This window comes from Gobio gobio (genome assembly GCF_949357685.1).
Source record: "Gobio gobio genome assembly, chromosome: 25".
NCBI lineage: Eukaryota > Metazoa > Chordata > Actinopteri > Cypriniformes > Gobionidae > Gobio > Gobio gobio.
This window is the reverse complement of record NC_137121.1, coordinates 13295217-13310982: the sequence shown is the minus strand read 5'-3', so window position 1 is coordinate 13310982 and position 15766 is coordinate 13295217. Positions and strand designations below refer to the sequence as shown.

General features: G+C 35.5%; 1 protein-coding gene across 1 annotated transcript in view; it reads left to right on the top strand.

The window, feature by feature from the left end:
- The first annotated feature begins 6481 nt into the window (after positions 1-6481).
- lrp5 (low density lipoprotein receptor-related protein 5) overlaps positions 6482-15766 on the top strand; it is a 76074-nt gene continuing 66789 nt past the window's right edge. Inside the window, exon 1 of the mRNA XM_079809936.1 lies at positions 6482-6627. Coding sequence (XP_079666062.1) covers positions 6546-6627 — 82 coding nt within the window. The 5' untranslated portion in view covers positions 6482-6545. The remainder of the gene's footprint in view (positions 6628-15766) is intronic.

The window sequence follows — 15766 nt, the reverse complement described above, 5'->3', positions numbered from 1 at the left end:
AAAGTTAACAGCATTAGATGCACAATGCCAGGAGAGTGGGAGTGAGTCGGACATGATTTTGACCACTTCATTAAGTTTTGTTTTGTAGAAAGCCTTTCTTTAAAGTACATTTCATTTTGTATAAATTGTATCTAAATTGTAATCAATGTTTCATCAGCCAATTGGGGCATTCTTGGTTAAGCAAGCGGAGCTTATTGGTTAGTATTATTAAATTGCAGACAAAGATTTTTGATAGCTAGGTTGGTGTGGTAGAGGGCCCAAAATTGCTAGTGGCGCCCCTGAGTAGGCTAAAAAGAAATATCTTGTGAACCTGAAGTACAAAGTAACGACTCCCAGCTCATTTTGAATTGGACCTAACCGACTAATGACTCGGTTCAGTGAGGAATCCGGCATGAACTCAGCGGCTGTATCCGAAATAGCATACTTCCCTAATATATAGCCTAGTAAGTGGAAAAAAAAGTATGTCCGAATTTACAGTATTCCTAAAAGGGTAGGCAAAAGTACCCACAAAATTATTACCCACTTCTCCTGGCGAGATTCTGAATTAAATTGATTTCGAGGCTGTTTTGTGAATCCTTTTTTAACTTGACTTAAAAATAACGTTCATAAGAGTAATTTGTTCTTGAATCAGGTATCACAGCTCACATTTTGTTCTTTGTTGCAACGAAATCACAGATGGACGCACGCATAGTGTTCCTCATTAAAGTTTAAATGATCCACTGTTTTGTTGTATTTTTGACCAGTCGTGTCAGTATTTGCTATTGAACTATTCTGGCCAACTTATTGCTGTCAATATAACAATCCTCTCAGCACTGCTTAAAGGGATAGTTCGCCCAAAAATGAAAATGATGTCATAATTTACTCACCCTCAAGTTGTTCCAAACCTATATACATTTCTTCTGCTGAACACAAAGAAAAATATCTTGAAGAATATGAGTAACCAAACAGTTGATGGACCCCATTGACTTCCATAGTATGGGGAAAAAATACTGGAAGTCAATGGGGTGCAATCAACTGTCAGGTTTCTGACATTCTCCAAAATAGTTTTTTTTTTTGTGTGTTCAGAAGAAGAAAAAAACTCATATAGGTTTGGAACAACGTGAGGGTGAATAAAACAGAATTTTAATTGTTCAGTGAACTACCCATTTAACGCATTTTAGCATGTTTAAATCCATTTTGCTTCAAAATCAGCGCAGAAAATGATTCTGACCTGTTCATGACCAAGCATAAATGGACGCATAAGTTCAAGGGCTCCATCGCTTTGCTTTTGGAGCCAGTGGGCCCCATGTTTCCCATGGTTTTAAAGTGTTTTATGAGTAGTGCATATATCAGTCAGCCTTTGGAGTAAACAAGATGCCACACATAAACAAGCCACATCTGTCGGACAATAATTGCACCTTGGAAATGTGCGATGCACATTGTCTAATTTTAAAGGTCTGGAAGTTTAATTGGCAAGGAAGAAAATAACGAGTTGGAAGGAAGGTGGGCCGACACCTTTACAACAAGCTCACCAGGGGACGTTTTGTTTTGGGGGAAGCACAACAACGTTTACACGAAATGTGGGTTTTATTAGAGAAGCACGGGACAGAACATGGAGTTCATGCGTTGTTATCTTCTCCAAGCAGTTGTGTGACTAGTTGCTGACCTGATCTGGCCTTAAAAACCATCTTTTCACAACCTATGATTACCACATTTCTTGTCGAGTGCTGCATTTTCGTAATTCTCCAAAGAATTGTCTCAGGCCTCAAAATTTCCCAATCTCTCGCTTTCTTTTGGCATTTCTACATCCTAAATTTGAACTTCATGCCAAAAGAGAAACAATACCGATGAATTTCCAATAAAAACGCTAACCTCGCTCTCCAAACAAAACAGTGGGCCTCTCATTTGTTTTGATAGTTTGGTATTGATACTCGGTTATTAGCCGTTTATTTGCCACAACTTTCAGCACAATATTGCTGTTTTCCATGGTTGTGCAACTAAGCGGCAGACACATATTTCAGCACGGCTTCAGGCCGACTATGAATCTCCACTGAAAAGTAGGTAGCAAGCAACAGGGTTAGTGCAAAGCACATTGACATGATGCCTCTATAAACCCTTTGTTTTAAGAGGACTTGTTCCAGATGGCATCGGTTACGCGCGAAATATGTCTTGCATTAGGTCTTGTATGCATTAATACAAAGTCTAATATTCAAAAGTAACAACGGGCAGTGGAGAAAGTGATTTTTTATTTACGCGCCGTGCTCGGTGGATCAAAGAGAACGCCGAGAGCTATATTGCACAGGTGACTGTAAAGGCAGGTTTCATTACAGCATATTTCTCTAGGCCCGGGAATTACTGCCTGCTTCGCTCACACGCACTACCGCGCACATGTGCTTTCACTTTGGATTTGGAGTTGCTTGCAGAACTTTACCATTCAACCCAATGAGGGCTTTCAGTCCGCCAGGGGTTCAGTTTGATCCTTGATGTTTACAGCACCTTAGGACTCATGAAAGAGGCCGAAATGAATTTGCATCATTGTATTTTACTCTTTTATAACATGAGCTTTCATATGAGCATAAAGAAACATAACAGGCTAGCAACTAAAAGGAGAAGGCTGTGCCAAGCTTGGCATGTTTAAGCTGCCGTTTTCTGGAGTACAATGAAGAATTGATGTGTCAGTCACTTACTTCAAAACTCCTACACTGTATAATAATAATAATACAAAAGAATTGAGTAAAGAAATGTAAAGTACTCATACATTTGAATTGCTCTTAACTTCAAATATTTGAGTAAGCTAGTTCATACATTTAAATTTAAACGATCAACTTAAATATGTTTAGTAGTGGAAACATGTCTAGCTTTAACTAGCTAATGCAATAAATGCTTCCTTACTGATTGGTAACACTAATTGCATAGCATAGCACTTGCTGAATGAGTACAGCAATATATAACATTTAACATGTAACACTCCACTCGTCACCATAAAACACTACTAAATCTCCCAATAAACATTCATCTTGCACAAAAAACATAATATACACTTAATTTAAGAATTTACTCTTCCTTTTCATTGTGGAAAATCATGCTGGGAAATAGAAATCCCAGCCCAGTTTAAGTTTAAGTTCAATTTAAGTTAAGCCGCGTTTCCTCCGCGGGAACTTTCTCCAGGAACTATAGGGACTTTTGGGTGGTACTTGTGTTTCGACCGCAGTAACCGGGGTCTAAATAAAGTTCCGGGTAAAGATTTCCCCCTCAAAATGCCCCTGCTTGATAGGTACTTTTTCAAAGTTCAGGAACTTGGTGGGACTTGGGCGCTGAATATCCTGATTGGTTGAGCTCATGCAGCATTTTAATTCAACCTAAAAGTCTGTTGCGGTGCGTGCAGTAAGAGTAATTTGCTATTCAAATCAACAACGAGGTTCAAGCTTTATATGTTTATTTGCGGTGGACAAAATCCAGTGGGCTCTTGAAAGTTGCGCAGTCCTATGTAACGGACTAATCTTCACGGTACTTTTGACCGCAATGGAAACGCAGACAGCAGCAGGTATGGGGGAAAAAAAGTTCCTGGGATAAATTGTCCAGGTAATTTTGGTGGAAACTGGGCTTTAGTCTGAATTAAAAGAAACAAGTTCATAAAACTCAAAACATTTAAACAATTCTGATTACTTAAAATGTGTCAGTTTTGTGAACTCAAAAGAAAAAGAAAGTTCTAAATACTCATAAAAGTTCATTTGATTGAACTAATTTGTTTCATTTGAGTTGGCTCTAATTAAACCAATTCATTATTTTGAGCATTGTGGTTTAAAGTGTTTCAGAACTTATATTTGAAAATCTGCAATCAGAGAACTCATATGTGTCTCATCAAGTTCTCCCAAATTCTATAATCTGAGATACTTTTAAATATACATATGTGACCCTGGAGCACAAAACCAGTCATAAACTGCAGGAGTATTTGTGGCAATAGCCAACAATTTATGGGTCAAAATGATAAATTTTTCTTTTATGCCAAAAATCATTAGGATATTAAGTAAAGATCATGTTCCATGAAGATATTTTGTACATTTCCTACCATAAATATATAAAAAAATTATTATTAGTAGTAATATGCATTGCTAAAGATTTCATTTGGACAACTTTAAAGGCGATTTTTTCAATATTTAGATTTTTTTTTGCACCCTCAGATTCCAGATTTTCTAATAGTTGCATCTCTGCCAAATATTGTCCTATCCTAACAAACCCATACATCAATGGCTTATTTATTCAGCTTTCAGATGATGTATAAATCTCAATAAAAAAAAAAATTACCCTGACTGGTTATGGCTGGTTTTGTGTTTCCAGGGTCACATATATTATAAAAATCATATATTATAAAAATATATTATAAAAATAAAAAGAGTATAATATACCAGAAGAGTCATACGGAATAGCAATTTACTTATTTGAGTATATTTTTATTTCCCTAAAATATTTGTATAATTCTAATAATTCTATCATTCTAAATCTTCAAACATTGATGCTCTTTCTACTAAAAATCCCCTGAAATACTAGAAGCCGCATGAGTTCAGGGTATGCAATAAGGTCTAACATCACTTCACTTCCACTGAAATGACACAACATTGTATTTTTCCCTTTTTATTTAAAATAAAAAATAAAACAGAAATGAAACTGTTAAGATAGTCATGTCATACCTCTCACTTCCCCCTGATGTGTAGGCTATACCATAGTGGACCTATAGTGGGCCCCCTTCATCAAGACCCAGTACAAGAGATCCCATTGTCCTTCCCATTGACAACCCTGGCTATAGTGTATATATAGATAGTATATGATTTAAGACATCGCAATTAGTCATTGTACATCCTTATTATTAAATATAGCTAATCAAAATGTGATTTCAAGTCAGTGCATTCTCAAAGACTTAACAGTATTTTAAATAAATCAGAATTGAGTTTAACATGCTGTTCTGCTCTTTTTACTTTAAAGAGTTTATTTCTGAAAGTCAATTTCTGTGTAGACACAAACCGTAAAGTCTTACAAAAAAGGAAAAAAAAGAAAAGAAAAGCAATCAGACCTTTAGATCATTATTTGACAATATTGATGTTTGTTGACTATATTTTTTATCAGTATATGTCAATAAATCATGTTAATACCAGCCTATTTGAGTGATTAAAATCTGGTTTTACTGTTTGTACTGATAACAAATTTGGACACCCACATGATAACATAACGGAAGATCACGGTGATACACAAACATAAAACACCATCATGGTAACACAACATCATAATAAAGCAGTAAATATTACCTAAAAAACTAAATACAACATAAAAAAACATAAAAATTAGAAGAAAAAAAATAAAAAATAAATGATGAAAAAAAGCAAAAGACAAAAAAAATAAGAAACAGTAAACATTACCTAAAAAACTAACATAAAAACATAAAAATGAGAAGAAAAAAATTAAATAAAAAATGATGAAAAAAGGCAAAAGACAAAAAAAGAAAAAGTAAACATTACCTAAAAAAACTAAATACAACATAAAAAAACATAAAAATGAAAAGAGAAAATAAAAAATGATGAAAAAAGACAAAAGACAAAGAAACTAAAAATAAAATAAAATTTATATATATAGGCTATAATAAATATTTGTCTTTATTTCATAATTTTTTATAAAAAAAATGTCTTCTCGTATTCTCGTATATATATATATATATATATATATATATATATATATATATATATATATATATATATATATATATATATATATATATATATATATATATATATATATATACACACACACATATACATACAGTACCTGTGTTTTTGAAAGAAGTCTCTTCAGCAAGCCTGCATTTATTTGATAAAATATACAGAAAAAACTGTAATATTGTGAAATATTATTACAATTTAAAATAATGGTTTTCTATTTGAATATACTTTAAAATATAATTTATTTCTGTGATGTAAAGCTGAATTTTCATCAGCCATTACTCCAGTCTTCAGTGTCACATGATCCTTCAGAAATCATTATAATAAGCTGATTTATTATTAATGTTGGAAACAGTTGTGCTGCTTGATATTTTTTATAACCTGTGATAACTTTTTAGGATTCTTTGATGAATAAAAAGTTTATTTAAAATAGAAATCTTTAGTAACAATATACACTGCTGTTCAAAAGTTTTCTTTCTTTTTTTGAAAGAAATTATACTTTTATTCAGTAAGGATGTGTTCAATTGATAAAAAGTGATAGTAAAGATTTATATTGTACATTTATCTTAAAACGTACTGTGGTATTTTTCAAAATGACTAAGAGTTTACACAGTGTGTGTGGGTCTTGTTCGGTTCGCTCTACTCTTCCAATGGACTGTCCAGGCGAACGCGCCACAGCGCCGCACAATCCCACTTGATGACGTCGATCAGTTTCCGCTGTCAGTCATTCCCCTCCTCGTGCCTCCTCTACTATCGCTAGAAGAGTCGCTCGGGCGAAAAAAAAAAGTCCGACTGATCGACCTACGGACTACAAACTTTCTCCTAACACCAATACCTCGAAGAAATGGAGCTGGGATTATGGAATTAAAGCCCGGAGCGCTTGCGATGGAGATTTTATTGCTGGAACTGCTGCTTTGTTGTAGTCTGACGGTGATTCGTGGTGAGTAAAATAGTTTTTGTTGAGTTTTTCCTACAGCTCTGAGGTGTTGGAGTCATTATATCTCCGCGAACAATGTGATACAAAGTAAAACGCACGAGCGCGAAGCAAACTAGGGCACGGTTAGTTTCGTGCAAGTTTCTGCGTATTTTGTTTGGTCTCGCACGAGCATGTATTTTATAGAAGATGTATAATAGTGCAACAATAGTTTGAGAAGTAACTTTAGTGAGTTAAGTCTGCGTAAAGTTGATCCGAACTATAGTCTGCGGCAGGTCTGTGAACCCAGATGTGCACTTCTGGAAGCTTTAAAACTAAAATCAACATTTGGTGTTGTCTGCTTAAAGTATTTGACATGTTTTATCGGAGTTTTTTAGCTCTCAGGACGCGTAAACCATTCTGCTTGTGTGTTATGGAGGCCTCGGTGGTGTCGGATGTCAAACAGCGAGAAAACAGTGTAAAGTTATTAAAATGGGTTTGTAAAACCATTTTAAAGTCTGTTTGATTTACCTGAACTTCATCGGAATGGTATTACTGCTGCTAAACTAACACTGCTGAAGGTTAAGAGTACAAAAGAAAGACTATCAGAAAGCCCAGAGACCTCCAATATAAAGAGCTAGATTTATGTTCTACTAACACTTTAAAAAAATATATAAATTCATTACCTTAACTAACATTACTTGGGCATAATAGGTCATTCATTTGAAAGTTAGAAATTAGTTAGTAGGTTATACGTCTTAATGGGTAGTTGGTGTTCAATATTATTTTTTAGGAAATGTACATATTCTGTATACATATTATTGATTGTCTGTAACTAGTCTCCATTTCATTTAAAATTAATCTGCAGGGCAATAAATTATTTTTTAAAAGTATAGTCTTTCAATATCTTAAGCTGCGTGAATAGTAATTAATAAAAGAATAAGCAAAATATTTCTAAAATGTAGGGTATATCAACTTTTTAATATATTTGTCAACTCCCTATATAGGCTATTGGAAACAAACATGTCTATTTTGAAAAAACTTGTACACAAATGATTAATATCATATAGTTTCATAATGTTATTGGGCAGCATTGCTGACAACTTTGCTGTTACAGTTACTGGTGAGAAATGGGCGTTCAAACAGGCCTGTGCTTAAATATTTATAGTTTTAGCACCATGTACTCATTATTGGTTTGCTGGGATCATGTTTGTATTCACGCCTAGCAAGAGAGAGAGAGGGATTGAACTCTGGTTTGGTTTTATTTCTGGGGGAAGTCAGCAGAACCGTGTGAATATTTTAATTCAGATGGATTGAGTCATAAAATATGCAATGCTCAACTATTTGTCTTGTATTCATAACTTTTTCTTAAAGTTTACCAGCCTTATAATAGTCAATGCTACTAATCCATTCCAACAAACCTAATTGCATAAATAGTGCTTAAGATGGTCAGTTAATGTACATTGGAATAGTTAGAAATGCTTTGATTTACATTTTGTAAGAAATATTCAGAGTTGAATGCACATGAACACTTGAGCAATCCACTCTAAAAAACAACCCAAGTTGGGTTGAAAATGGACAAACCCAGGGATTGGGTTGTTTTAACCTGGCAGTTGGGTTAAAGGTTTGCCCAACCTGTTGGGTGGTTTTATTGAACTCAACTATTGTAATAGCTGGCTTAAAATGAACCTGAAATATGTCAAAATAATGTTTATTAATATGTTTAATAAATGAACATTTATAAATAAGATTAATGAATAATTATTAAACGATAAACATATATTAAATAGCTTATTAGTAATTATGTGTCTAATTTTTAATTTCCAACCTATTTTGGGTTCATTTTAAGCCAGCCATATAGTAATTTAAACATTATTTGGGTTAAATAAAACTGCCTAAACTAACATTTAACACAACCCCATCGGGTTAAAACAACCCAATCGCTGGTTTTGTCCATTTTCTACCCAGCATTTTTAGTATAGGGTTTGCGAATGACTTCTTATTAAAAGTTATAATATAGTGTTACCAAATTGTCAAAACATCCATCCAACATCCAAACAATCCATTTCTTTCCAATCCTATAAAAAGTAAAGGTTAGATCTAAAAAGGTTTTACAACCTGATTCTATTGGAAAACCTTCAATAAGTTCCACAAAGAACGATTTGCTTACATTTTCTTAATTGCACTGTAAGAAAACCATTTATATAAGTGTCCTTTAAAGAACCCATAAAACAAGATTATAATATAAAAAGCTTGTAATATCAAGAATCCATTGGAGAACCTTTAATTGTAAAATTGAGGGAACAAAACCTCCTTCTTCTTGGCTGAAAGTTACCTAAATTATTGCAGGCTACTTTGTTTGAATGCTGCCGCTGTGGCATTATTACATGCTATTATATTGCAATTATGAGAACAGAACGTCATGTTATTGTTTCTTTGGAGTGTGGGCTCGGTGTTCTTAAATGTTTGGAGGAAAACCTGATTTATTCAGGTCACGTCAATAGCAAAGTGGTTCATTTGTTGACATGCCGCTATGTAAGGTTGGTAATGTCTGCCAGCAAGCATAACTGCAAATGTCAGCGCCTCGACTCGTTCTAGTAGTATTAATATAGATTTAATAAGTAGTAACCCAGTATAACCTTTTTCAATTTTTGTGAATTGTAAGATAAAAGTCGTTGAGTAAAACCGGTTGCGTGTATTGCTAATTTAACATGCGTGAGCAACAAAAGGCCTTGTTGAATTTTAGCATAACAAAAACCACAAAACTTTTGATGCAATTGTCAAGCTCCTACTGCCAATGTCAATCACTCCTTAAGCTAATTAAACTAGTTTGCATTTGAATAAAAGGAGTTATTGGGGGAAAATGAAGGAAATGTAGCATCCAGTCCCTGTTATTGGCCAGGACGTTTGTGTTTTATTGTTATTTTTATGTAGTTTAATAGATGGATTTAAAGATGTATTTTGAAAATTGAAACGTGTGCATTATTTCACTAGGATCATAAGAAGGCGTCACAGTGTTCACTTTGTTTAGTTTTTTTAAACGCTTTGCGTGTTTGCATACTTGCATGTTTTCTTTAACGCTATCTCTCCGCTTTACTGTATGGTCTCTTGCTGATATGGGTTGGAGGAAGTGAGCGACCGGTTTTGATCGTAATCAGACAGCTCAGGTAGGTAAAAGGAGATTGAGGACGGAGGAAGAAAGCAGAGATAGTGAATGAGCTGAGCAGCTTTTCATTTGAAGCTCTTTTCCCCACTTTCCAGGACTCTTCACGTGTTCGTAAACCTCTAGCCTCCTTTGTGCTCCTCCCTTCTGTAGACGGTTAATTCTGGTGACAAGCTCAGACTCCTTCAGCTGTTTCTTTGTGCTCTTCTTCTACAAAGGAGGAGCCCGGTGGGCCCAGGTGCTCTCAACTACCCCTCCTGGCACTACAAAAGTCGGGAGAAGAGCGGAAGTTCCTAAGTCATATGGGTGCTTGGTTATAGAGTGGAAATGAGTTCTCCTAGGGACATCTGTTTAGGGAGATTAGCGATCTTCACGCTGTGGCTGAAATTTATGGCTGGACTTTTGCTGGATTTGGTTTCCTCTAGTAAGCCACAGTGTTTAAATGTCCATTGAAACCAGGCTTGCTTTGCTTTTGTACTCAGATCTCTGGCCCGTTGACTAAAATCATTACGAAGTTGCTAATGTTCATCTGTTTTCCCATTTCTTTTTCACTCTATCTATCACAATCTGTCTGTCTATCTGTCTGTGTTGGTCTATCCCTTTGTCTGTCTGTCTGTGTCTATCGCTCTGTCTGTTTGTATATCTATCTATCTATCTATCTATCTATCTATCTATCTATCTATCTATCTATCTATCTATCTATCTATCTATCTATCTATCTATCTATCTATCTATCTATCTATCTATCTATCTATCTATCTATCTATCTATCTATCTATCAGTTTGTCTGTGTCGTTCTATCTATCTATCTATCTATCTATCTATCTATCAGTTTGTCTGTGTCGTTCTATCTATCTATCTATCTATCTATCTATCTATCTATCTATCTATCTATCTATCTATCTATCTATCTATCTATCTATCTATCTATCTATCTATCTATCTATCTATCTATCTATCTATCTATCTATCTATCTATCTATCTATCTATCTATCTATCTATCAGTTTGTCTGTGTCGTTCTATCTATCTATCTATCTATCTATCTATCTATCTATCTATCTATCTATCTATCAGTTTGTCTGTGTCGTTCTATCTATCTATCTATCTATCTATCTATCTATCTATCTATCTATCTATCTATCTATCTATCTATCTATCTATCTATCTATCTATCTATCTATCTATCTATCTATCTATCTATCTATCTATCTATCTATCTATCTATCTATCTATCTATCTATCTATCTATCTATCTATCAGTTTGTCTGTGTCGTTCTATCTATCTATCTATCTATCTATCTATCTATCTATCTATCTATCTATCTATCTATCTATCTATCTATCTATCTATCTATCTATCTATCTATCTATCTATCTATCTATCTATCTATCTATCTATCTATCTATCAGTTTGTCTGTGTCGTTCTATCTATCTATCTATCTATCTATCTATCTATCTATCTATCTATCTATCTATCTATCTATCTATCTATCTATCTATCTATCTATCTATCTATCTATCTATCTATCTATCTATCTATCTATCTATCTATCTATCTATCTATCTATCTATCTATCTATCTATCTATCTATCTATCTATCTATCTATCTATCTATCTATCTATCAGTTTGTCTGTGTCGTTCTATCGCTCTATCTATTTGTCTATCTGTGTCAGTCTATCGTTCTGTCTGTCTGTGTCTGTCTATCGTTCTGTCTGTGTCGGTCTATCGCTCTGTCTTATCTTTCTGTCTGTGTCTATCTATCTGTCTATCTGTCTGTCTGTCTGTGTCTATCTATCTTTCTGTCTGTCTGTGATGGTCTATCGTTCTATCCTGTCTGTGTTGGTCTATCGTTCTGTCTGGTCTGTCTGTGTCAGTCTATTGCTATTTCTATCTGTCTGTCTGTGTTCATCTATCGTTCTCTCTGTCTATCTGTCTGTGTCAGTCTATTTATCAGTCTGTCACTCTGTCTATCTGTGTCTGTCTATCTGTCTGTTTGTGTTGGTCTATTGCTATTTCTATCTATCTGTCTGTCTGTCTGTGTGTCTGTCTGTGTCGGTCTATCGTTCTGTCTGTCTGTCTGTCTGTCTGTGTCGGTCTATTGCTATTTCTATCTGTCTGTCTGTGTTTGTCTATCATTCTGTCTGTCTGTCTGTTTCGGTCTAACTGTCTGTCTGTCTCGGTCTAACTGTCTCGGTCTAACTGTCTGTCTGTCTCGGTCTAACTGTCTGTCTGTCTATTCTGCTGTCTGTCTATTTGTCTGTCCACAACAAGAACCTTTATATTTTATTATATACTAATTGGTTCTTTGGAGATTAATAACATTCTTGATGTTCCTCCTAGGTTCTTCAGATTTATCAATGGTTTTTTTTTGGAGATTGATAAAATTCTTAATGATTCTTATAGCTTCTCCAGATATATCCATAATAAATATCAAGACCTTTATTAATCCCTAAAGACCCATTGATGAATCTGGAGAACCTTGAATGAATGTCAAGAGCATTATTACTGTTCCCTTGAACCATTGAACAACCTTTATTTATTTTTTATAATAAAGATTAGTCACTCAGTAAATGGGCGTGTAAAGCTGTGGAAAAACCAATAAAACACAAACCTGCAACACGCTCATTATGCAGATCCATTAATATTAAAATATTACCACGGAGAGAGTTGAGGGTAGGGCTGGGCGATATGGGCAAATATCTCGATAAAATATTTTTATATCAGTCGATATTGATAATTATCAAGATGGATTTTTGCTCCTAAGTGAAAGTTCTAGAAACCAGACTGTTAATTGTGGTTTTAAACTACTCTTTATGGAAAGAATATGACAAACACTTCACGTTTTTGAAATCCTTACACTTTTCCAGTCATTTTTCCTTAAATACATTTCTTAATAGAATAAATGAATGTCTTAGTTTCTGCATGTGCTAATGGGTGATATTGTTTCTAGTCATGAAACAGGTTTGTGTCGCCTGACTTAGTCATAACACTGCAGCTGAAGATATATGACAGAGTTTTATTAAAATGAACCATTGGTCTTCCATTGTATCATAGATTTAGATCATGATAACCACAGTTAAAAACACGCATATAACTCTTCACTGCCATGGTAAAATGTATCTAGGCTATATGGTTTCTTCTGTATTTGTGTGAAAAACAGTAGCCTAAAAATATTTAGTAGCCTATAAATGCACAGATTCTATAGCTAAATAAAAATACTGTAATAATATTCCATTACTCCTTTAATACATGTCTACTACATTAATAATATAATGCAGTTCTATATGAATATCCCACATTTCTGTCACAGTACCATGGTGCAGTTAGTGTCACAACAGTAAATTCATGGTAAATTATGGATAAGATCGAAAAGCCTTCTGACTGTATCATTGAGCACAGTGTTTCTCCTGTTTGTCAGCGCTGTTTTGTCTGGCTTTAAAATAGTTAAAATCACAGAGACATTTGTGTTTTTTGCAGAATGCACGCGCTTCTCACTGAATCTCACAGCGCTGTTTAGTGCTCGCGTGACCGATCAGAGTGAACGGATCTGCTGTAGTGAGCTCGCGCTGCGCTGCCGTTTGGACTTTGACCCGAGCCGTCTGTGTGGCGCGCTTCAAATAAGTAACAATTCGTGCTACCTTTTATCAACAAATTTGTTGTCGTCTTTGGATAATAACTCGAGGCTAATTTCACTTTTGATTTAAAGAATGAAAATGAAAATGAAAATTATGTCATTAATTACTTACCCTCATGTCGTTCGACACCCGTAAGACCTCCATTCATCTTCGGAACACAAATGAAGATATTTCAGTTGAAATCCGATGGCTCAGAAAGGCCTCCATTGGCACATGCACTTTACATTCTCAAGACCCATAAAAGGTACTAAAGACGTCGTTACAAAGTCCATCTCACTACAGTGGTTCTACAATAACTTTATAAAGTGACGAGAATAGTTTTTGTGCGCAAAAAAACCCCTAAATAACTACTTCTATCATGATGACCGATTTCCAAACACAGCATCATGAAGCGTTATGAATCAGTGAGTCGATTCAGCGGTTTGAATCACCAAAGTCAACTGATTTCAGCAGTTTGGCGGTTTGACACGCGATCCGAATCATGATTCGACTCGCTGATTCATAACGCTTTGAAGCTTCATGATGCATTATTTTGAAATCGTTCATCACTATGTAAGTCGTTATTTAGGTTTTTTTTCGCACAAAAACTATTCTCGTCACTTTATAAAGTTATTGTAGAACCACTGTAGTGAGATGGACTTTGTAACGACGTCTTTAGAACCTTTTATGGGTCTTGAGAGTGTACAGTGCATTGTGCCAATGGAGGCCTTTCTGAGCGATCGGATTTCAACTAAAATATCTTCATTTGTGTTCCGAAGATGAACAGAGATCTTACGGGTGTCGAACGACATGAGGGTAAGTAATTAATGACAGAATTTTCATTTTTGGGTGAACTAACCCTTTAACGTTCATCGCGGCTTCCACTCACTTATTCTTTCTCGAGTCAAGTTTTCTTTGCCAGTAGAGCGTGTACTTTTGATGTGCAAGTTAAAAGCTGCACGCTGACTGGCTGTTGTCGCGTTTATTTCTGCTGTGTGATTGGGTGTTAGAGTGATCTATATCGAGTAAAAATGTCCAGAGCTTATCATCGTTATTGATTTTATCGCGATTCGATGTGATATCGTTTATGGGCCCAGCCCTAGTTGAGCGCACCTTGATCCATTTTAATAAATGTAACCCTATATAACAACAAACTCCCAAGAACGAGGGAGTAACGTGGAAGAACATTTAATAATAATATTTTCATTTACATTTACCAGCACTACAGTCTCTGAAAAAATGACACGCATCAGTTTAACAGTTTAAATAAAGGCATAGCCTAGTTAGTTTTTGCCCATTTGTTCTTTATATTTTCGGTATACATGATTGTATACCGTGTATCAGAATAATTCGTCATGTCATCGTGTTCAATATCAGACGTACGGCTGTATCAGTGTCCTTATTTGCATATATATTTCATTTGAAGAAGACGTGATTAAATATGTGCACATGGTGCTGGTTCATGTCTAGAGCACCAGAGCAGTGGTTTTCACACCTGTCCTGAAGGCACCCCAGTCCTGCCCATTTTGTATGTCTCCCTTATTAGACACACCCAATTTAGTTTGTGCAGTCTCTACTAACGAGCTGATGAGTTGAATCAGGTGTGATAAATGAGGGAGACACACGAAATGTGCAGGGCTGGGGTGCCTCCCGGACAGGTTTTGAAAACCACTGAAATGGAGTATATGAAATATGGTTATAAAGACTCCCGTCCGTATATGATCCGCTTTGGGAGCGTTGTATTAAACTCATTGCGGCGTTCCGTGCAGAAACCGCTCCACATGTTGTTTGACTCCTCCGCTGCGATCTCATGCGTAATAAAGCGCAGTGATTGGGTTAAAAGAGTGTATGATGCAACGAAAGCGCTAAGAACCGGTGTAGAATGATGTTGAATTGTGCCGGCAGCCAATCACACACTCCGGATGCACGCTTCTTCTACATCAGGTTCCATGATGTTACTAAGGCCCCGTCACACGGAGACGCGTTTAGCTGTATACGTAAACATTTTGTATCGTATCAGCGTTTCGTCCGGACGGATCCGGCATTTTAGGAGCCTGAAACCGGGTCCCAGAGTGGATAAATCTGAAACGAAGACCCTTGCGTTTTCGTGTGTATAGCCACTCCGTATATTTTGTGAAAATATACGTCCCGCATGGTAAAGACTAGAAGGGATACAGCTACAGGCACTGGGCATGCGCACATCAATATTGCGTCATTTAATTACTGTATTTGCATTATTGTAAGGTAGGGCTGCGCAATATATCGAAATTATCGAAATATCGCAAATGTACATATCGCAATATGCATATCGCAAGGGCACGCAATATCTGAATGATTTTAATAGGCTACTTCAACATTGTGAAAAGTGTACGTTTTAGGTCGAT